The 23,259-nt window shown below is 37.6% G+C and overlaps 1 protein-coding gene across 1 annotated transcript in view; it reads left to right on the forward strand.

Moving 5' to 3' along the window:
- The window catches only part of PLXDC2 (plexin domain containing 2), a 335,747-nt gene that overhangs the window by 210,176 nt on the left and 102,312 nt on the right, over positions 1–23,259 (forward strand). Inside the window, exons 5-6 of the mRNA XM_031444726.2 lie at positions 19,122–19,244; positions 20,917–21,035. Of these exons, the coding sequence (XP_031300586.1) occupies positions 19,122–19,244; positions 20,917–21,035 (242 nt within the window). The remainder of the gene's footprint in view (positions 1–19,121; positions 19,245–20,916; positions 21,036–23,259) is intronic.

Genomic DNA, 23,259 nt, shown 5'->3' on the forward strand with positions numbered 1-23,259 from the left:
AACTCTGCCTTTATGGGACATGGTCCTAAGAAGACTGATTCACAGTGACCCTACTTCACTGTCCCAGTCAAGGTTCTAAAATGGCTCTGGGAGAGTTATTATGCCGAGGTGACTTCCAAAAGTCTTCCTGATGAACGGATGCCAATGCAGAAAAGGTTTTATTCAGTTTAAGGTATTTTGGACATTAGCGTTTATTCGGTTTACAGTGTTTTGGCTTTTGTTGTTTGGATTCATATCCTCAGAATGAAAATTATTTCAGTATGTTTACCCCTTAGAAGTAAGGTAGTATATATTTATCTAAAAGAAAACAATTTCACAAGGGGACATGAACAAAAGAAGGAAAATTCAACACATTAATCTAGAGGATTACGCCTAAGGAAGACATCTTTATTAATTCTTTCAGATTAACCTTTGTACTCGGTTCTGTAAATGGTTACAGATGCAAAAGTTAAAACTCGGCAGTTCTCCCTATCAGACTTCCTGGAATGCTATTCTCTGCTGATCTATCTTCCTCAGAGTTTGAAATATTTGAAATAAATCTTCAATACATCTTTAGAAATTCCCTGAAGAGAAATTTCGTCTTCCATTTGTTTCATCTCAAGGAATTTAATTCAGAATCTTGTATCGTAATCAAGGGGAGGGCATAAGTCAGGAAATAGACAAATCTCTTTGGGACAAAAGTTGATTGTTAAACAAGATGCTCTGGTTGATCTTTCTCAAAATGGACAGATTATGTCTTGTTACCAGTACCCATTGAGTGGAAAATTAGTCAGTGCAGCAGGTCAGCAGGTCAGCGATGACTGTTCCTGGATCCGCCTGCCTTGCCCTTTTCACGCTACTGTGGTGTTTCTCAAGTTGTGTCCATAGAGATAGTCAGCAATCTAAAAAACGCCATATCCCTGCTCAAGTAAGTGTAGAGATTACCACATACCACATACCACATTCCACTCTTGGAAATTTATGTTACATTGAAAACTTTAAGGCATCCTACTATTTTTAGGAAATATTGTCCTAAGCTGAATTAATACAGCATTAGGGGGGAAAAATCAAGGCACAGAGAACAGATATTATAGCAGTCCTAAATTTCTCCCATCCGCTCTCCAATGCCCTGTGCAGAGTAGATATTGAGTAAATATTATGTGAGGGAGAGGACAAAGATGTTAGTGGCAATTAAGAAGAGATCTGTGCAAAGTAAGTCAGGTAAAATAATATAAAGGCAGAAAAGGACTCAGGCCAGTTCATCAGTGTTCTAAAAGGATGGAGAGAGGCTATTACCAATATTTAAGTTGAAAGAAATCTCATCATCACCTTTTTCTAATAGAGGTTATGTCATTTGATATCTTTCCAAATTCCCATTCATCCCCAATCTTCTATATATATATATATATATATATATATATATATATATATATATATATATATATATATATATTTTGCCTTTAGAATCTTCTAAGTATATGAATTTTACTGTAATTTTTAAAATTTCTTATTTTATATTGCTTTTTTAAAATCACTTTATTGAGGTACTATAGAGATAGAAAAAACTCTAGATATTGAATGATATCTTGAATGAAGTTGTATTGATATACAACTTGATGGGTTTGGAGATAAATATTCACTCATGAAACCATCACTACAATCAAATCTATAAATAAATCCATCTCCTCCCAAAGTTTCCTCCCACCCAATTGATTGATTAATTTTTGTATTTATTTTACTTTTGTGGTAAGAGATCTATACTCCTAACAAAATTTGAAGTCTATAGTACAATATTTTTAACTATAAGGCCCTGTGTTGTACAGTAGATCTTCAGAACATATTTTGTTTTTTCAGAACTCTTCAATGGATAACAAGTTTGTGATAGATGCAAAATTTAGATCACAGGTGGATTAAGAACATGAATAAAACTGGATTTTTAAAAAGATTTTCTAATGCAATCAAGATAAAGTTATATGGATTGAAGATTTCCTTTATTTACATATAAAATAAAGGATGAAAAATCAGATCAGAATTGAGATCAACAAATGTCTTGATTATTTTTCTGAAGGAAAAAAATAAAAACTTGGACCTTTTCTAATCCTGGGACAATACATTGCCTGGTTTTTTTTTTTTTTTTTTTAAAGAGTGACTTTATTTAGTTTTTTTGGGGGGGCAGGTAGTTATGTTTATTTATTTATTTGTTTTTAGAGGAGGTACTGGGGATTGAACCCAGGACCTCGTGCATGCTAAGCATGTGCTCTGCCACGTGAGCTATAACCTCCCCCCTTACATTGCCTAGTTTGAAAAAAAGAAAGTAAGAATCCTGTCCCATAACTCAGGGAGGTTACATATTTACATTTCTTTGACTTTGTGAAATAGAATATTACATTTTCTCAAATTTCTGCTTATACGGGTTAACCTTAATAGCATGACATGCCTTCATCCCCTTGTTTCCATGACATATTTAGCAGTGGCTATTAAGTTTTGAGCATTGTCTCAATGCCATAACATGTCATCATTTTTTATAATACATTATTTTCTATACCATATTGCTGCCTCCAAAGAGAATTACTGTCATGTAGTGTTTTTAAATGTTTCCATACAAATTGGCAACTTGAACATATTAGATATTGTTACTCCTTGAGTGGAAAAGCAGCTTCTCTTTTAGGCTGGTATATTAAATTATATTTCCAGTGATGCACTGAAAACTTTACAAACTCATTATAGGAGAGGCTTTCTTCTAGGGCATTCTGCCCTAGTGTTTGTAAGCTTAGCTCTAAAGAATTTAGATCAGTTGAATTGTTTTGTCTGAGAAAAATACCTTCTTGTCTAAAAGTTTCTCTTTTTAATGATAATTGTAATCAGTAATTTTCTATTTGAAAATGGTCTTTCTGATATCTTCTTTCACATGGAAGAGAATTGTAAGATCATCTAAGTGGAGAATATTTAAATGTATCTTTAAAACACCACCATAATTAGGAAATGATCCTTAAAGTAATACATCTTTAGAATTGGAAAGATATTTAACTAGTCAATATAAACCCACAACATGGAAAGTAAGTTCCCCAGAGAGCAAGACCCTCTCCATCTTTCAGTGCTATATCCAGCCCCCACAACGACATCTGGCCTGAGTCAACCCTCAGATGGATAAATAGAGGAATAAATGAAATATGTAAAGCACGGCTTTCTTTTCCAGACATTCATAGGGATGTACTAAATCCCGGATCTGATCTCTCTCTTCAAAGGGAGATTAATATGACTAGCAATAGAAACAGGAAACACAAACAAATATCTATAAGCACCAAAAATATTCTCCATGTCATGGGAAAGTTGAAAGATGACAGGAAAGTTCAAAGAAATGCAAGACATCTGCCTGGCAGGGATAGAAATGGCTCAAGAAAGAAGAAGATGAAGCTGGAGAAGAAGGTGTGATTTTGGCAGGGGTGGTTTGTGGGGGAGTAGAATTTCCCAGGAAAGGGAAACAGAGATGAGAGCAAGCAGAAAGGACCTGAAAAAACAGTGAAGGCTAGAAGACCCCACCTTGCCTATCCTGGGGAGAAAACTGGGTAGATGCATTTATGGTGGGTCAAGGAGGGCATTAAGTGACAGGCCATGCCACTTAGAGCTGTTTTATTATCATCTTTCACCATAAATTTGTTCTCTTTCCCGTGATCTTTATCATAAGCAATGACAAGGAATGCCCTGATCTTCTCTCTATTCACTTATCTCAGTGGTAGCATTTATACCGTAGACATCCCCTCTTTTGAAATCACCACCTCTTGGGGTCTATGTGATGCTCTTTCCTAGTTTATTCCCTCTTTCTCTGACCAACTCTGGCTCCTTCCATGCTCACTCTCATCCATAAAGAAGGCTGGCTTCAGCAGCCCTGTCCTCTGGCCTGCCTTTGCATGTGGACCGCTGTGACAGCCAGCCTCTTGTCTGTGTCCCGCCTCCACACGGCTCCACCAGGTGGCTAAGTCCTGAGAATTTCCAGTTTGGATAATCATCATCTCCACCTCCTAAATTTGCTCCTTAGTTCATCAGTCTTTCCACTTTTCTTCCAGTTTTGCAGGATCTACATTTTAAAATTAACTTTGCTTTTTCCTTTTTTGATCATCTTTGCTCCTTTTTTCCCCTATAGACTCTGTTTGGCCCATCCCTTCCTTTCCGTTCTCACTACCGACAGTTAGGTCACCTCACACCTGGTTTATTCCAGTCACTCCCAGCTCCTCACTGGCCTCCTTGTCTACCATTACTCCCTCAGCAGGGAGTATAATTCTACCAAACGGAACTGGAATGTATTTTTATTACTCTCCTTCCTGCTTAGTTTCACAGTAGAAGTCAGCCAGCGTGTATAGCCGACCCATCATGTGCTACGCCGAGCAGTAGGCAGAGGAGGTCACCACAACAGATGCCTTCTCTGCTCTATAGGGACGTTCAGTTTAGTGTGGGTGAAAAAACTTGCAAACCTAAGTTGCTCACAATGAAATAAGTAATAAAAAGCCTTAAAATTCCTTCTATCATTTTCTATTACTTTGACATAATCTTGTTTATTTTAACCTTGATAGTAAATTCTTCACATCATTTAAAAATAAATTTAGTACTCTCTTACTTAAAAAACTGATTTTTTTAAAATCGACACCAGCAGCTAATATTACAGTGTTTTATAATTTGAAAGATAAGTGAATCTTTAACCCATAGTTAGATTTTTTAAAACAATTGTCTTGAGATTCACAGAAAATAAATTTTACTTGGACTGTAGATGGTCTCCAAGCAAGACACACATACCTATAAACTAACATTTGGTTTTGTTTAGTTCAAAAGTGAAGCCAAAAATGGGCAAAGGGCTTTGATAGATATTTCTGCAAAGAAGACATACAAATGACCAACAAGTATATGAAAAAGTGTTCGCCATAACTAATCATCAGGAAAATGCAAATCAACACCACAAGGAGATATCATTTCACACTTGTTAGGATGGCTGTTATGGAAAAAAATAAATAAAGAAAAGATCACAAGTGTTGGCAGGAATGTGATGGGATTAGAACACTTGCACGTAGTTCTGGAGAATGTAAAAAGGTGCGGCTGCCATGGAAAATGGTATGCAGGTTCAAAAAAATTAAAAGCAGAACTATTATATAATCCAGCAGCCTCACTTGTGGATATTTATCTAAAAGAATTGAAATTAGAATCTAGAAGCGATATTTGCACTGCCATGTTTATTGCAGCATCATTCACAAAGCCAAGGCGAAGAAACAACCTGAATGTCCATCAATAGATGAGTGGATAAAGAAAATGTATACATATGATGGATTATTAGCCTTAAAAAAGAGGGAAATCCTGCCATATGCAACTACATGGATGAACTTTGAAGACTTCATGCTAGGTGTGACAAGTTAGTCACAGAAGGACAAATGCTGCATGATGCTACGTGTAGGGTGTATCTAGTGATCAGACTCATAGAAGCAGAGCATAGAATGATGGTTGCCAGAGGCTGTGGGAAGGAGGAAATGGGGGATTGTTTAGTGGGTTCTGTTATGCAATATGGGTAAGTTCTAGAGATCTGCTGTGCAATTTGTCCTTATGCTTAACAATACTGTCTTGTGCACTTAAACATTTAAGAGGGTAGATCTCATATTAAGTGTTCTTACTACAATTTTTAAAAAAAACAGGAATAAATGACCAAATATTTTTTGTAACATTTGTGTGAGATTACAAAGTGTTGATTTCATGGTTTCCATTTATGGTAACAAAGTTAATTTTCCCAGAGGGCAAATATTTTGAGAAACATTTGATCTCCAGAAAGTTCACAGATGCTAACATACACCTTCCAATGTTTTCTAACACTCCCTGGAAACATCGTCTTTATCACTTGAATCCTATTTGACAGTCTCTTTCTGAGTCTTTGCATCCCTGAACAACAGAGATAATAAACTCAAGTTGTTCACTTGTGAAAATAAAAAAGTTCTAATTCCCGCTTAGAATTCACTCTGTCCCTCTCCTGGCTTTGGATTTTAAGTAGTTCCTTCTCCTCATTGAATAGTCTTTATTACTTTTTTTTCCTGAAAAAGAAATCTTCCATTGCACTTCAACTCCATGGTTTTTCCTCCATTCCCCCTGGTTCAGTGGGAGAGTCTCCTGTGGGGATCTTTAATGGCCATTTTACTTCTTTAATCTCTCATATTTGTTCATCTGTAATAGGTTGGAAACCCTCAGAACAAGACTTCTGTTAGAAATTTATTTACAACATTTATTTGGTTCTGTTTTATAGATTTTTAAGCACACCGATTTTATTGCTTTGTATTTTTTTAACATTATGTCAATACTTTATGCTGCCTTAGTTTATTCCAAAGAGAGATCAGCATGAAAGTTGGGAAGAAAATCTTTATCATGAAACATATTTGCTTTATCTCTACGTACTTGCTTGTGGAATACTAATGTTGCAGACAGATATATTGTCAGCAGAAAAGTAAATGCATTTGTCATACATACTAGGTGCTCCTTACAGTTTTGTTTAGATGACAGAAGCTCACAAGTCAAAATGCAGTGTGACCCCTGAAGTGATTTTTTTCCAGCTCCCGGAAGAGTAGTTTAATCCATGCATGTCATGCAGCCTCACCTTCTCTAGGGCAGAGATACAAACCAGTTTCATGGTTAAATTAGCAGGTAATCCCTCCCGTTTGTCGGCCTTGAAATGGTGCTTCTCCGCCAAAGGAATCCGATTACACCAGATCCCCAGGGCTTCTGCCGCAATGCGTGTGGGCTTGATTCAGAGACAGCAAACTCAACGGGGAAACCGCAGTGATGGAAAACCACCAGAGGACCCTCTGGTTGTGATACCGAAAGCTGCATACGAGTGGCAGAAATTGGATTAAATTGCTTGCACACGTTTCATTCTGAAACTAGCCTTTAAGCCTAGAGTTGGCTTTTTCTCCACCTTCTTCGTAAACGGCACCATCAGCTTCCAGTCGACTCCTTCCTCAGCTCTTTCCCCTCACATCTAACGAACTTTCTGCTCCTTGGCTCTACTTCTGAAAAACTCTCTGATGCATCTGCTTCTCTCCACCTCCCTCCTAGTTTAAGCCCATTCCTTCTTCCCATGGATTACTGAAATAGTGAACTGTTCACCCTGTTTCAAGTATGGTTCCTCCTTACTCATTTTCTATACTCTGCCTCAATGAACTTCTAAATAATGGAAATAGTTCAGCCATCCCCCAAAATACAGATAATGCAGAAAACATGTGTGTACCCAGTACGGGTTGAAGGGGGTAAAACAGACACAATTGGACTTCGCTGTGTGGGCTTCTCCACGCGTCCTCCACTCTTCCTCTGGAAATAAACACTCCCGAATGTGGGGTTTACCAGAATGCTTTCCCAGTAAAGCAGATCTGGTTATGTCAAGTCTCTGCTTCAGCCCTTCCATGTGTTTCCATAACCTTTGAAAAAAAAGTCCCCAGACTGTTGGTCCAGGGCTGAGCCACACACACCATTCTCTGTGCAGTCCAGAAGTTGTCTTCTCCTGCCTCGAACCCCAATGCCTAGTGGAATTCCTCTGATGTACCAAGCACTCAACAATTGCTTGCAGAATGGATGCGGACGTTGAAAGGACTGTCAGTCACTATGTTGAGACACAAACATGAAAAAGGTTTTTTTCCCCATCCTCTGGAGTCTGTAACAGGTGATAAGGGAGGGGAACAGGCCATGGGATGGATGTGAAAATAAACAATCATAACTCAGTGTGATAAGACCTATAATGGAAGTCTGGGTGAGCGTAGGAATGGAGCACCGAAGGGTGTAATCAGATCTTCTGGGGTTGGAGAGGATAAAAGAAGGCTTCATACAAGAAGAGATGTTTAAATTGAAGCCTGAAAAATGAATAGGATTTTTCAGGGCACAGGAGGAAAGTGTATTTCAGGCAGAAAAAGCAGCATGTGCAAAATGCATAAAACCCGTGGCCCCTGCGGAGAGCAGGGGAGCCAAAGCACAGGGTGCAGGTGGAGGAGAGGTGGGAGAGACAGGTGACAGTCTGGCAGGAAACGAAGCAGGGAGAGCTCTCTAGGTCAGGTTGTGACATTTGGAAATTCAGTGATTCTCATTCTTGAAACCCAGTTTATTACTTCGATGCGAGAGACTCTGCCAAGCCAAGCAGCATGCATACAAAGATGAGGAATTTGACCCACCTATCCTTACAAGCTTACCTAACAAGGAGAAAAAACAAATCCACAATGCAATTTTTTTTTTACCACTTTCTCCTCAAATATAAGCATCTCTGGAATGGCTGTATCTAAAGAAATTAAGTTTTTATATATTTTTTGTAAAGTCACTGGGTAGCACATAAGCACATAAAGTCACTGTGAGGCAGCATGTCACTCCAACACCTGCAGGGAGGTCAAGCTACAGAGGATGGCACGGCCATCTGAGGGGCAGTGGTGACCCATGTCCCCGAGATTTCAGCCTCCACTTCTTGCCAGATGGTATGGGTTTAGTGGAACACCTGTGCTGATCCTCTGCCCAAGGTCAGCAGTGAGTAGACACTCACTGCGGTGATTTCAGCTCCTTGTTGGTAACAGGAGGGAACCATTCTTTTTTTTAGCTTAAGGGGGATCATCTTCCTCGATAACATGTAACTACTCTTAGAGGGGATATCATGATAAACACAGGGAATTATATTCAATATCTTGTAATAATATTTAATGAAAATGAATATACATATGTGTATGCATGACTGGGACATTATGCTGTACACCAGAAATTGACACATTGCAATCGACTGTACTTCCATTAAAAAAAAAAGATTCTGTACCATTCACACAGTAGTGCATAATAAATCATCAAATTTTCCTTAGAGAAGATTTCAATAGGAAGGAGAATGCCGATGGTCATTAGGTACCTGAAAAGGGTTTTTGACAATGACAATGTTGAAGCCTGAATAATGAACTCGAATAAATTTTGCCTATTTCTCCCATGCCTCCTGTATCTCAAATTTATAGAAAGGTTAAAAAACATCATTAACTTTAATTTTAATAGATTTAAAGGGGTATTACTTTAGCCCTGGCGTCTGATTGAATACAGCTTGCCCTGGTTTAGTTGGGCCTTGGAGACCTGTACGAGGTGCCCTATTACGACTGGGTTATGTCATCAAGGCCAAATTCACCTGCAGCCACCCTGACTGCTCCATTCACACACTGAACAGGTCCTGCAGATGAATGTACAGGGAAAGAATTCTTCCCAGCATGGCGAACCTTTTCAGTCTCTGCCTTAGCAGACATAAAAGGGAAATAAAAGTAAAAGCATCCGTTCGGTTCTGAGCTGTCTGAATCAGTTACACAAAAGTGCATTTGGGATCCGGGCTTTTGCCTCTTTCCCACAAAAGCTACATGTTAGAGAGCCAGGTTATCAATTACAGGATAGCTCCGGAGCCTTCCCGCCGTCGCCTTTGAGAAGTGCCTCTTTTCAGCCTAAGAAGAGGACACAGCTTTGCTCCCCCAGCCTTTTCAGCACATGTAAATGTAAAGGTGTTGGAAAAAAAAATCTCAGGACCTCTTTGATGTTCCCTTGGAGGCAATAAATGTTGCTACTGCACATGGAAGCTCCTTCGCTACTGGTCATAGCAGTTACCCTAAGAGCAGGATAGCATTATTCTTTCTCTCTGGGTTGTCCAGAGTTGTGGTTCTATCGCCTGCCTTTTATTTGCTACATACCCATTTCTGCTTGTTTCCAGTAAGTAATGTTCTGGTCAAAGGCCCAACAAAATGAAAAGTAAATGAGCCACTTTTGCGAATAACATTTCCTACTGTTTTACTTAGGTTGTATAATCAGATGTTAAGATGTAATCAAAGTAAAAATGTTGAGAAGGGAATGGAAAAATAATGTCTCTAATAAAGTAGCTAGAAAAGTAACGCATTCAGGTATCTGGGGATTGATGGCTTGAGAGACATTTACCTATTTCTGTCTAAGGTGTGTATGAAGTAAGAATAAAATACACAGTCACATTTAAACAAATAGATATTGTTTGAACATAGAAAGTATCCATATTAGAATGTGTACAAATGCTTGAATATGTACTTAAGAATTTTAGAATCTACATAATCTTTGCAGTGATTCCCAAGGTTGAGAGAAAATGCTTTGCCAGTATTTTGATCAAAATAAATATATTTCAGTCAAATGTTTTCACAGTAAGATTATAGCAAGTAGAATCTCTTAACATTTGGATTAGGATCTAACTTGTGAGATAAATGGTAATTCTAACCAAATCCTGCTCTTTTCAGCCTCAATGACCCTATCCCAAATGAATACAAGTAATTCTGTATAGTAACTCTGGTGGAAGAATATATTTTCAAATAAATTCTCCCCTGAGTCATCAGGGACGAGATGACCCTGAATAAATGAACTTGATTTTTTGGGGGTTGTTTATCTTTTCATTCAGTGTGAGGGAAAGAATTGGGAGAGAATTACTAGGCGTGGATGCGGAAAGGTCTTAGGGCTTCTTTCGGTCTCTCACTGCTGTCTGTACTTACGGTGTTTCCTAAAATAGAGTTGATACATCTTATGTAAGAATACATTATGTCTGTGGAAATAAATGCATTTTGTAAAAGCTCGGTCTAGGTGGTATTAACCAAGGTACTGACAGGCCTGTGCAGTGGGGTCAGCAAAATGGGTAAAATCATGCTTAAAATGCTTCCAGAGGAAGTAAGCAGATTGGATTTTACTGTGCTTTCTATTTCAAGATACTCTATATGTGTTTTGTATTGATTTACAAAAATTGATGTACTCTACGATGCTCCGCCTCTCGCTCTGTCTTTCTGTATATGTGTATGTACATACACAGTGTTTGTATATGTAATATATGTGTGTACATACATGTGTGTATCTATGGGTGTGCATACACACAACACACACACACATATACGTATGTAAAAACAAAGCCAAGTGTGGTATAAATTCCATTCTTTTCTCAAATAGAGTTGGTTTTTCTTTCAGCATCTACTGTTTTGAGTGTTCAAACCGTAGGGCACATTGCAAGAGCAAAGCGCAAACTGTAAAGTGACTACACAGTTGGGTCAGTGCTCTCTTGTTATGGCTATTTTGTCCCTCTCACTGCGCGCTCATCGGCCAACTCCTGAAACATCTGAGAAAATTAAGATCACACCTCTGAGATTATAAAAAGGGCCCATGGCTCAAGGAGGTTGGAAATACCACAGAAGTACGAGCCTGACCACAGGACCGCGAAGATCAGGAGCAGAAGAGAGGAGTCAGTGCTGCAGAGGGAGCCTCCACGGAGCTTTGATTTCAGAAGGATGTCAGAGCAATGCAGATGCTCAATGTGTGTGCACTGCATGGTGAAACTGCAGTCCCTTCTCACCAATCAGTGCACACAGCAATGTTGTTTAAAAGGCAGTTAATTGTAGCCTAATTTTGCAGAAGAACCTGCAGCTCAATGCGAGGAAGTAATGACATGAGATCGGATCTTACAGCTTGTAAAAGATGAAGAACTCAGATCTGAGTCTTTCCATTACACTTTGCCTTTTCATGGAGAGAAATGCATGTGTATATAACAGGTGTATTCATATACGTAACATGTGTACACACACTACACTTGCACCACACTGTTTACCTAGGATCTATCTATCCATCTGAAACAGTATATGTAACACTAGATTGGATGTGTAAGTTAAACGTTAAGGCGTTAAAATTCAAACCATCTGAGGCAACAATTGGGATATTTTGGTTAAGCTGGAGAGAAAAGGAAGGGCCAGGCCTCTGGTTTGGGGCAGGTGGGGCAGTGCAGGTGGCTGTCTTTGGGAAGCAGAGCTCTCCGGCCCCTGCACAGCTTCTTCCTCGTCTAGATGAATGCTGTTTCTCTGGCACTGGACAGGGGAGGACAATGAAGAGATTGTCCGTACATCCGAGGCATCTTGTGACTCGACTCGGATGGATTCTGGTAATACTTGGGGCTGGGATTTCTCTCTCTCCTAGGAATGTGTAAACAGCGGTGGAGAACAAAAATGTTTCTTGGAGGAATGGTGGTCGGAAAGTGTAGTTATCCTTTCAGAAGTATGGAATAAAATTTGTTTTAGAAACTGGAGGCCAGATAGACTGCGAGTCTAGGCAAGAATCTAAATGAGCATTTCTCTTGCTACATTTTTACTTTAAATTTGCCTGATTTTTAAGGTAAGACATGCGGTGCTACAGCCTGTTCATAAGTACAGTCAGGTCTGATGGTGCAGAGGCTGCCTGATGTGGCCTCTCTTTACATTTGGAACTCTTCCTTCCAGGGCCATTTCTAGACATTTAAAAAAAATGGGTTTCAGTGATAGCTTTTAAATCCTTAGAAAAGGAAGGGACAATTTTCATTGTTTCTCACAGTAGGTAGGGGCCCTGGAGGTGGAATGAAAACCAGAGCAAGACACGAGCCCCACTCTGATGCTCGGCAGTTTATAGGTCAGTAAATCAAGTATTTGTCTTCTAGAAAGACTGCCCACAAGGAGCAGGGTCCAAGGTACTGGGTGGGATTCAAGATAAAGGCTTTGCAAACAGGGCAGCATCCCCCCAAACCAAGCAGACCTCAGATGCTGGGGACTGACTCCCAGCTGTAATTTGGCTGCTACACGTGAGTCCAGCATTTGGCAACAGGATCCCTGAATCCTCACACTAGGGCCAGAAGTAATTCAAAGCAACCCTCCCCTTTTTCACCTTGTAGGAGTAAAGCTTTTAAAATATTCCCTGGATCCATCTGAATAGAGGGGATGAACTTGATTTTCAAGTAAAAAGGAACAATCCGGCATCGTGGAAAGCATGTAGCTCATGCATTACCCAAAACCTGGGGGTGCCGGTCACGGTCAACCGTGAAAAGACCTGTCTCTGGAAATCCCAGATGATCAGAAGCCTTGAGAAGGGAGGGAAGAGGGGAGCTGTTGACAGTGACAACTAAGAATTAACATGAGTTAAGAATGAGTGACATTGATTTATACGAGAAACAAGATGAAGAAGGCAAGAACTATTAACTTTGTTGATAGTTCACAGTGAAAATTAAAGGAGATTTTTGTCTCTTCCTTTCCTCACCTACACAATTCTGGCTCCTGTTCTTTTCTTCTGGAGTTGGAGAGAGGCACTTTATATCAACATGAATTTTATATTGGTACTTTCATGAACATAATTTGTAGCCAATAACCAAGCTGTAACTGGTTGCTTTCTTCCCCAGAGGATGACTTTGTTGTAATTTGTAGTCCCCGGTGGTGCCTTAAGCCAATAAGATAAAGGAGTCTATGAGATGCAATCTATGTTGACATATATATTTCAGTATATAAAATATGATTGATATGTTTCACCCTGACTGGTTGGAATTGTAAAGGGAAGATATTTGATGATCGACAGTAGGATGGTTGCTTCCCAGGAGCCCATGGTCCATAAGCTCTCGTGAACTTCAGAAATGCTTCTGCTTTTTTTTTCTTTTTTCTTTAACCATCTAGGCTGCGTGTACAAACCAATATCCTCCCAGTGAACTGTGTGGTCTACTAGCAACAATTTTGTCCAGAGGAAGCCTGTTACACAAAACCTATCATTGTACGGTTGCAGCTGGCAGACAGTTAGTTACCAGATAACTTACCACAACTTTAAATTTTCAGATTAGCAGTTGCTGCTACCTGTGGTTTTACTTAAAAGGCTGACTGAACTACAAACAAGTATTTGTCTGCAAGGGGATAGTTTATAGCATGTGAGAAGGTATTATGATAAAATGGCATTTGTGCAGAATGTTAAGTTGAATTATGCTCAGATTTCATTTGTTTGCCTCCAGCCAGTTGTCCACCACAAACACAGAACAATTGATAAAACAATAACTGCAAACAACACCCAGTTAAACAACTCATTTCTTCATGAATAGATGGAACAGGTCATATATAAGGTTGATCAGGATGAGGAATCTGTTCTCTAAATCTTCATGGATAAAAGACCATAAATTTCAGGTCTACTTGAGTAATGTGTAGGGGTCATAGTACACATGTCACAAGGATGACAACAGTGGCATGCACTATTGTCACTTGTCTCCTAAAGGCAGCATTTTCCTATGAATGTTCAATGCCCTACAGGCATAGCCATGAGCTCCAACCTTTCCTCTGGGGTCAAAAATAACAACGGAAAGATGATGAAGGAGGATATTGTATGTAGTCCTTTACACATTAAAGTTCCACAGAATGTTTCATAGGCAGCTACAGCCTCTTCATGCTTCCTTCATTTCCATGACACTTGTAATTAAATCAAACAACCGTTTGCAACCAATAGGAGGCTGTTTATTTTTACAGGCTGTTTATTCCATCAGAATGTAAGGAAACATATATCAAATGTAGAACCTTGGACATTAAGGCTTTTTTAAAATTCCCTGTTATCTTGTAGTTAGGCTCAGTGGTGCACCTTAACCCAAAGTGAAATAATGCAGAGAAACACAGATCATACCATTTGAGTTGGAAGCACAATTTTGAAGTTATATAAACATCCCAGTGCAGGTGTCATCAACTATTGGGCAGAAAAGGCTTCAAGGGGTGAAAATTAGAAGGGATTTAATTGATTGGTTGTTTTGTGCAATTTTTTTGTTTGTTTTAAGCGCTGTCTTTGAGTGCTTTTTATGTATCAACTCATTCAACCAGCATGACAATCCAATGATATTGGTGTGATTACTCCTCCATTTAGCAGATTGGGGAAGGAGGCACAGAGAGGTCAAGGGACTTACGTCACACAGCTAGGAAATAATTTGATTCCACTATTAAATAAATTCCCTAGTCATAAGTCATTCACTTACCAATTTGAGAGTCATTTGGTGGATTGCAATAGAGGAGCCTAATTTAAATCCATTTATGCAATTTGCAATTACAAGAACAGAGGCTGAAGCAATGCAATAGAAGTAGTAGGACTGGTGGTGACTGCCGCTCTGCCCTACGGTGGAGGTGTGGGAACTTTCACAGAGACAACAGGTCTTTTCTTCCTTAAACTCCTTGCTTAAGTATGAAATCCGATGAGGGAGGGTATATAGTTCTGGATACATAATGAATTCTAAAGTATCTTGTGAAGAGTTCATAAAATTTGGAATCAGAAGACTAATTCTAGCCATGTGGCTTTAAGCAAATTACCCAGCCTGATTACATATTTCATTTAATAAATGGAAATAATAATAATAATAAAATTCCTTTCAAAGCTATTATAAGGATATGGTGAAAAGAATACATGAAATAACGTAATTGGTAAAGGTTATTTAGATATTGGTTAATTTCACAGTCAGTGGTTTATAGTCAGTAAATATGTAATTGTGGGTAATAAATATACAATGGCTGGGTAAGGGTTATTCATGCGAGGGCTTACAATGATAAAATCCTCAAATGACTCGATGAGGTTTACAGATTTAAAACTAGACTATTCGAGTGACTAGAGACCATCCACAGAAATAGCCCAGGGAGATCCTTCAGGTGCAAGGACAAAGCTGTCAATTACAGCTGAGCTCTGAACTTTACTTTAGGTTTACTGGTGAAGGCAAGAGAAATGCAGTGGGTAGCTATGATTTGAAATTCAAAAAGCAAAATGCATTTGCTTCTCTTATTTGGATCTTTTAAGTGGAGGTATCTTTCTGGGTTCCAAACTACCCAGATCAGAACCACTTTTCTACAAGTCTTACGACTAGGTAAATGAATGCTATTTAAACTAGAAGCATATAATGAGTAAAAGAGACATTTTGTGATTAGCTTTTCAGATGGCGATAACCAAATTTGAAAGAAAAAACAGTAAAAATATGTTGCCTAAAGTACCTGAAAAGGTGAAAGGCCAGAAAAATGAAATATTTTTTCCTGTACAACTGGATATTCTCAAGACAACTAAAGAAAAGAGACAAGTGCCTAATGGGACACTGATAGCTATGAGTGCCTTTGAAGATTTGGAAAAGTTTTATTCTATTAGAGGACTGTACTTTGCATAGCTGGCTCCTTTTTTTGTGTACATATATATATACTTCAATAAATATATATATAGTCAGTTTACAATGTTGTGTCAATTTCTGATGTACAGCATAATGCTTCAGTCATACATGAAAATGCATATATTCATTTTCATATTCTTTTTCACCATAAGTTACTACAAGATATTGAATATAGTTCCCTGTGCTATACAGTATGAATTTGTTGTTTATCTATTTTATATATGAAAGACAAATGAACTTATTTACAAAACAGAAATAGACTCACAGACATAGAAAACACACTTATGGTTACCGGAGGGAAGGGGATGGGAAGGGATACATTGGGAGTTCGAATGTGTGTAGCTGGTTCTTACTCAACACCTGTGATCACACTTCTCTTCCTGCTCTCGGCAGGCCTGTAAGGTTTCTCTGCACTCAGTTAGTAATCACTGCTGAAAAAGATGTTTTTAAAATCTAGGAATGTAAGGAGAACACGGTAGAGTCCATCACTACAGTCAAGCATTTTACTTCATGGTCACTGAGAACTGAACTAAGATAATGAAGGAATTGGCTTTCATATGGCTAAGGAAATAAGCAAGTATTCGCTGAATTAGCAAAATTAAACTGACTTTGTGGAGTAGTGAGATTTTTGCATCCTTGCATTGGTTTTCACATTATCCTTGGTGGTGGTGGTAGATGAATAGCAGTGGCAGACATGTTAGTCATTATAGTAACTGTTTCTTGTTCATACTGGTTGTAGCAAATGGAATAATACTCATAAGAACAGGACTTATAATTTATTTTAATGTTACAATACTAGAAGAATCAAGAATTGTAATTATAGCTTTTACACATTAACAAATTCTTCCATCATTTTACTGAGGTCTTTGGGAACAATTTGAGACTTTACCTTTGAAATTTGGGAAATTGTAGTTCTGGAAAACTTTTTCCTAATGAGAGGAAGCAGCAGATAATGATTCTGATGATATGAAAACTAGGTTATAGATAACGGAGAGTAACGTTTTGCCCAATATAGGAACATTCAGGGACAAATATATATAAAATATATATATATATATATATAGATGTATGTTTATGAATATATATTTTACATATATTTATAAATATGTATTTATATATATTTACTTATCTAAAATAAGTAAGATGTATGTATGTCTTCTTTATTTTAAAAACTAACAGTAGGAATTAAATATCTGAAATCATTGATGGCTCTGTGTTTTCAACTCTGTTTTTCTAGGAAGTGCTGTTGCATTTTCTTAGAGTTGTTTTGATGAATGAATTTTGTATTGATTTAAAATTTTCTTACTGCCCTCTTTATTCTTTAAATCAATCAATTTCTCTTATTAGTACATGGGAGAACTTAAAGCAGGGGAATAACTACCCAGAGCTACGGTCCCTAAAAGAACACTTTCAGAGTATAATTCAATCTTTTCCTTAAAAAAATCATATTTATAGGAGCTTTGTATCGGTGAAATTACAAAGGCATGCTGGTGAGGATAAAAGAAAAAAAAATAAATCACAGACCCTGAAAAGTGGTCACTCTTCATCTTTATAATTTAAGGATGTGATGTTGGACTTTGAACAGTAAGAGCTTGATTCTGAAAATCTACAGGGAAATCAAATAAAAGCAATGACTGTTTCACCCTTTCATAATATCTTTTAGTATACTTGAGCTATATGAAATTGCAAACGGACAAAGTTCTGCTCAAGACATAGGGAATTTATTTTGAAAGGTATTTTTTGGCAAATGAAAAACAAAGAGGAATTGATGATTTAAACACATGCTAAAGATTTTACTTGTTTAAATGCCTTTTTTAAAGGTGAATAATTACAATTCAGTTATGCCTTTGATAAAAATATAAAGGAAGTCAGAGGAAAGAAGACATTGCTGGAAAGACAGAAATTAATATCAAAGTAAATAACTACAGATTTAATTCTCCAATAGCTTACCTAGAAATTACAATTGAGAATTTGAAACAATAAAGGGCATGATGCACCAGTGAAACTTTTATTCAGACCACAAAGTGAGACAACAAAAGTTTTAACACTTTTAGAGGTTTAAATTCCACACAATTCTGTGTTTAAGAAAAAAAAAAATCTGCTTGTTTTATTTTATTCGTCCTTGTGAAAATGGAAAAATGATCTGTAGTAAACCCAAATAAGTAGTTAATTCATGATTGCCTAAACATCACAATTGCATTGTCACAAACAACTTGCTTTGAATTTTACTTTGTAATAATGCGTGTGTGCTTGTGCATTTTTATAGATGCTTTTTCATTGTGCACTTCTTAGGTTAATATTAAAAATCAGTATTCCCTGAGCCGAGTCTCCTTCCAGGCAGCTGAAGTCCTTGGAGGCAAGAAGCCAGTATAGGATTAACAATTTGTCATGGATAATCCACAAAGTAAATAAACCCAGTGTGAATAATTGAAAGTGGGTAACACAGGAGCTATTGAAAGTTAATTCAAGACGAAGTTCTCCGTAGTAAATTCTTTCGTTATCCAACAGCTGGAATAGGCTGGCGTTGATAACTCTCTAAATAGCGAGGCATCTGTTGTACATTATCAATGTTTTACCATCGTATCTGCAGACAGATTGACTTTACCTCCTTGATACGGTTCTACTTAAACAATCTGACAAATGTGCCAGTTTTGCCATGGGTGTTAAGCCTCCTTTCAACTTTGACAAAAGTGGTTCAAAACGTTTTCTGCATTTTATTATTCAAGATATGTATGTGTGATGTCTAACATGTCCTAAACTGAGATTAAGAAACTGCATTGAACATCGTGAAAATGCATTTTATTTGCAAACTGGACTTGCCTGTTTGGCTAGTGTTAAAATAACAAGGGATTACTAAAGGCATGTTTAATGTTTGAACTACTTAAGAGAACTATATTAGGCTTTTCAGCCTAACAATTTGTTCCAGATAATAGGCACTTTCCCACAATTAAAATTGTACATATTATAGATTTCTGATTTACCAGTCTGCACGGTGCTACCTACATCACACAAGAATTTGTCACTTAATTCAGACCCAATTATTGCTGATCAGACATTGATGTTTCTTTTTGTTAGCTACTGTGATATTTTATTTTCAAAATGTGACTGAAGTTGCGTTGAGATATTTTAATTAAAATTTCATCTGGGCTTTTTCTTACCATATTTCTCATTTTTCTAACTATAGGTTTTATATACACTGGAGAAGTTGTACATCGCATGCTAACAGCCACACAGTACATAGCACCTTTAATGGCAAATTTTGATCCTAGTGTATCCAGAAATTCAACTGTCAGATATTTTGATAATGGTATGTATTGGTTAGCCTATTTTTTTTTCCCACTGGATGTATACTTATAAACAATGCAAGTGCTCCCGGGCATGCCTAGTAACAATTGCTTCTTTGTGTACTACAGTCCTGGGGAACTCATGAATGCAAAACCCCATTGTCTCTCAGATCTAGGTGACCTGGGGTGACATAAAAGCTGGGTGCCAGACATATGTGCAAGCTCCTTCCAGAAAGATGCTGGTGATTTGGTTTTATCATTGGACTAAGTCAAAGGGAGGAAGCATGGGAAGTACCCACTGGCTCTTTTGGGCTCCAGGGAGGATGACAGTAAGCACCTAGATGTGTGCAGCTTCAGTGTGGGTATTTTCCCAGTTCGCCTGATATGTAACAGTCACTCCGCTGATTCTGAATTTCTCTTAAAAGAAACTGCTCCATGTGTAGCTGTACATTCAGCGTATCCATGGGAGGAGGGAAAGTCAAGAGCCTCCTGTATCACCATCTTGGTCAAAAGATCTCATTAAAGTTTTACTCAGAAGCACAGTAATGACAGTATTCTTGTTCTCCTTCAATCACCTGGTTCAGGGATTAACTCAGGAAGAGTCCGATGAAAGAAATGCATGAGGCAGGAGTGTGGGAAGGGGTGTGGAGGTTCCATGCCCGCTCTGGGCACTCTACTCTCCCAGCATCTCCAGGTCTCCACTAACCCAAAAGCTCCCTGTCATACAATATTGATTTTTTTTTTTATCTTTTTAATCAAATACTTACTGACCTGGGAGATAACATTTTGCTGTTTCAGTTCTGTGAGTTTCATTTCTGTACATCATTTTTTGGCATCATTTCTGTACATCATTCTTTAGCAACATGATTTTGTAAGAGATCAGAAAATTCAATACTTAGAGCTAAGCAAAAGTCTTAGCTGCTTATTTATTCTCTAAAAAAAAAAAAGATGTCAATTAAAATAAAATATGAATTCTCTTTGGTGGCTATTAAACTGTGTTTCAATTTATATTTCATGATAATAGTTTTATAGCAAACACTGGCAGATTGACTCATCAGAATATGATATACAGCACTGAAGATTCATCTCAGTGTACTTCGAGGGGGCTTCAGAAATCCTAGCCTGGGGCCTTTAAGCTACCTTGCAACCTTCTAGAAGCACTACAACAAAGACAGAAATGCAGGCATTGTGAATCAAAGAAGGAATTCCCATTAGTGTTAAAGGAATTTCTTCAGCATGGAAGAGTGTAATTCTAAGTATGGAAGAGACATTTTCAAGTCTTTTATAAGTGATTCTAGCTTTTCTGAATGTGGTCCTTTCTCTCTCAGCATTTGTCAAACGTATTTGAAGTTCATTCAATCCACTTGTGTTGCGTTTTGAAAGTGCCTCATGGAAATTTAAGCAGACAGTTCCCATTAACATTAACGGACTTCCTAAGGCGAAATTCCCCCATACTGGGCTCAATATTAACCTCAGTATGAGGTTAGATTTTACCAAATATTTAGAGAATACTCAGTTCTTTAAAAATATCCCAAGTGCTATTTCAGTAACAGAAGTCCAATTAACTGAATTGAAAATTCAAGTGACTCAGCTACTAGATTTGAAGGTTAGATCCCTGCGTCTGTGAAGATTCCCATCAGGATTGCTTGCTGTGTTTTTCTCATTGCATTTCTTCTGTTCCCTTGGGGCTCACAGGCACAGCGCTTGTTGTCCAGTGGGACCATGTACATCTCCAGGATAATTACAACCTGGGAAGCTTCACATTCCAAGCAACCCTCCTCATGGATGGACGCATCATCTTCGGATATAAAGAAGTAAGCAATGTATTGATGGCTTCCTTTCCCCTTGACCTTGACCTTGACCTCTCCATCTTTTCCTCCAAGTGTCCAGAAAAGGTCATTTTACAGTCATGAACCTCCAATCATTTTCTCACCTCCTGGTTTCTTTTGCTTTGTAAAAATAAAAATACAATTTTAAATATCTAGTGGGTAGCACTGACTGTTAATTGTTTGGGTTTTGTTCTGTTTTGTATTCTGATATCTTTGGCATCATGACCCATGAATTTCATAAAATTATTAAATAATTATATCCTAGCAGTAGTACAAAGAAATCTCTCCAAAAAGTATGCCCAGTTTGGAAGGCTTTTTCATCTGAATCTGATGATTTATATTTATACTTTTTGTTTGTAACTTCTGTGACATTTTTTGGTTCTGATTCCAAAAGTATTAGTAGACATGAAAACTTATGTGGCTCAAGGATCCAGTACTGAAAGGGCTCCAGGACAGCCAAGTCCACAAGCGCCTTGGCCATTGCTTATTGCCACTTGATAGGAAAGGTTAATTAGAGATTTAAATGACAGAAAGAATAAGGAAATTTAAACTTAACGGTTTCATTTTGCCAAACTGACAAAGAATGGAAATTTACTAAATTGTAGCCTTAAATTTACAGAATGTCTAAATTAGAATAAAAGCATGTTTGGCATAAAACTTTACTGACATTGTAATTAAGTTCTATTAGACACCCTGAAGTTTTGGATAAGAGAATAAAGAATCTAGGAATAAAGTTACAGGAATAAAGTTACATCACATCAAATGTGATGTTTTAGGCAGTCACTAGGCATGGGAGAAATTCTGACAATGTGAATTGATAATGGGCATTATTAACCATGAATTCATGTGTATTTATAGTAACACAGACTCAATATCTTATATTCAGCTGAAGGGTTATTTTTCTCTTGGGAAATCAATCTCTGGCTACTACAAGGATGCTGGCAATTAAAAAAAGTATTCGCTTTGGTCAAGTCTTCTGAAATCTGTATTTTTTAATAAAGCGAGCGATGGTTACTATTTCAATTAAATAGACTAACTTTTGGAAATCTCATAACCACATTAGATGTTTCCACTCCTTTGAAGAATTGTTCTGTGTGGGATTAATCATTTACTTGGGGCGTTAATACACACAGAATATAAGGTAAGATCAGTTCTACTCAGCCCACCATATCGTTCTCTCATGCTCCCTGGAAGCTGAGAGAATATTGCTCAAAGGGACTCTTTTATTTCTAGTTGTCATTGTAATCTGATGTTTTGGTCGGACTGCAGAGTGACGTTATGGAATGTTGTGTTCAACATTTTAACCAACAGTGGGAAAATTTCTGGAAAGATGCGGAGTCAGTAAGTCTAGAGTCTGAAATCTCACTAACTGTAGGCTTTATCAAAACAGAGGCTGTGTTCTTACTGTGGCCTTTTTCTCTAGTCTTTGTTATCACAATTGTCATCTTCACTTATACAGTTCTCAGTGGGTATCTCACATTGCAGGGTAACAGTTTATTTTTTCTTATTCTCTCTTTGTAGTGAGGTTGGTATTTTTAAAATGTCCTTTTCTTTTCTTTATTTAATCAAAGAAAAAATTTTCCATTGTGGTCTTCCTGTTTTGTCATGGAAACATTAAGCTGATAGGTAATTTTAACTCTTGATATCCCAAACCATCAGTCCTTCTGAACTCAGGGTTCTAAAGAAGTCATTACTTTATTATTTGCCTCACTGTCCTTTCTGTATCTTGGTTAAAAAACAGTTACTTATTTCCTATTCTACCTTTTTTCCCTGATAACTGTCATGTAGTTTATTTTGCTGAGGCAAGTTTCTATTTGTAAAATTTGCCACCATAAGGATCCCCTTGCATTTGAGGTAAGAACTAAATGCTCCTGGCCTCTCTAGAAAAATATTTATAATCTCAATAGCATAAAATAGTTGCCTGCATAATGTGTTACTTAAACATACATTGTAGTTTTCAATTCTTCAACAATATTCTATATTCGTAATATTCTTAGCCTTTCACAAAGGCACTGGTACATTGAAGGTGTTTACTAAAGTACCGTGGATTAATTATGGAGTTATATCATACACAATTATCTTTATTTTATAGCTAAGCAGATTGAGTCAGAATGGTTAAATGATATGCTTGAGTTTACAGAGCTAGTCAAGGACAAATCCAGGACTAAAAACCTAATTTGTTAATCCCAGGATACCTCAACATTTTGTC

Source organism: Camelus dromedarius, chromosome 26 (genome assembly GCF_036321535.1).
Source record: "Camelus dromedarius isolate mCamDro1 chromosome 26, mCamDro1.pat, whole genome shotgun sequence".
Taxonomy (NCBI): Eukaryota; Metazoa; Chordata; class Mammalia; order Artiodactyla; family Camelidae; genus Camelus; species Camelus dromedarius.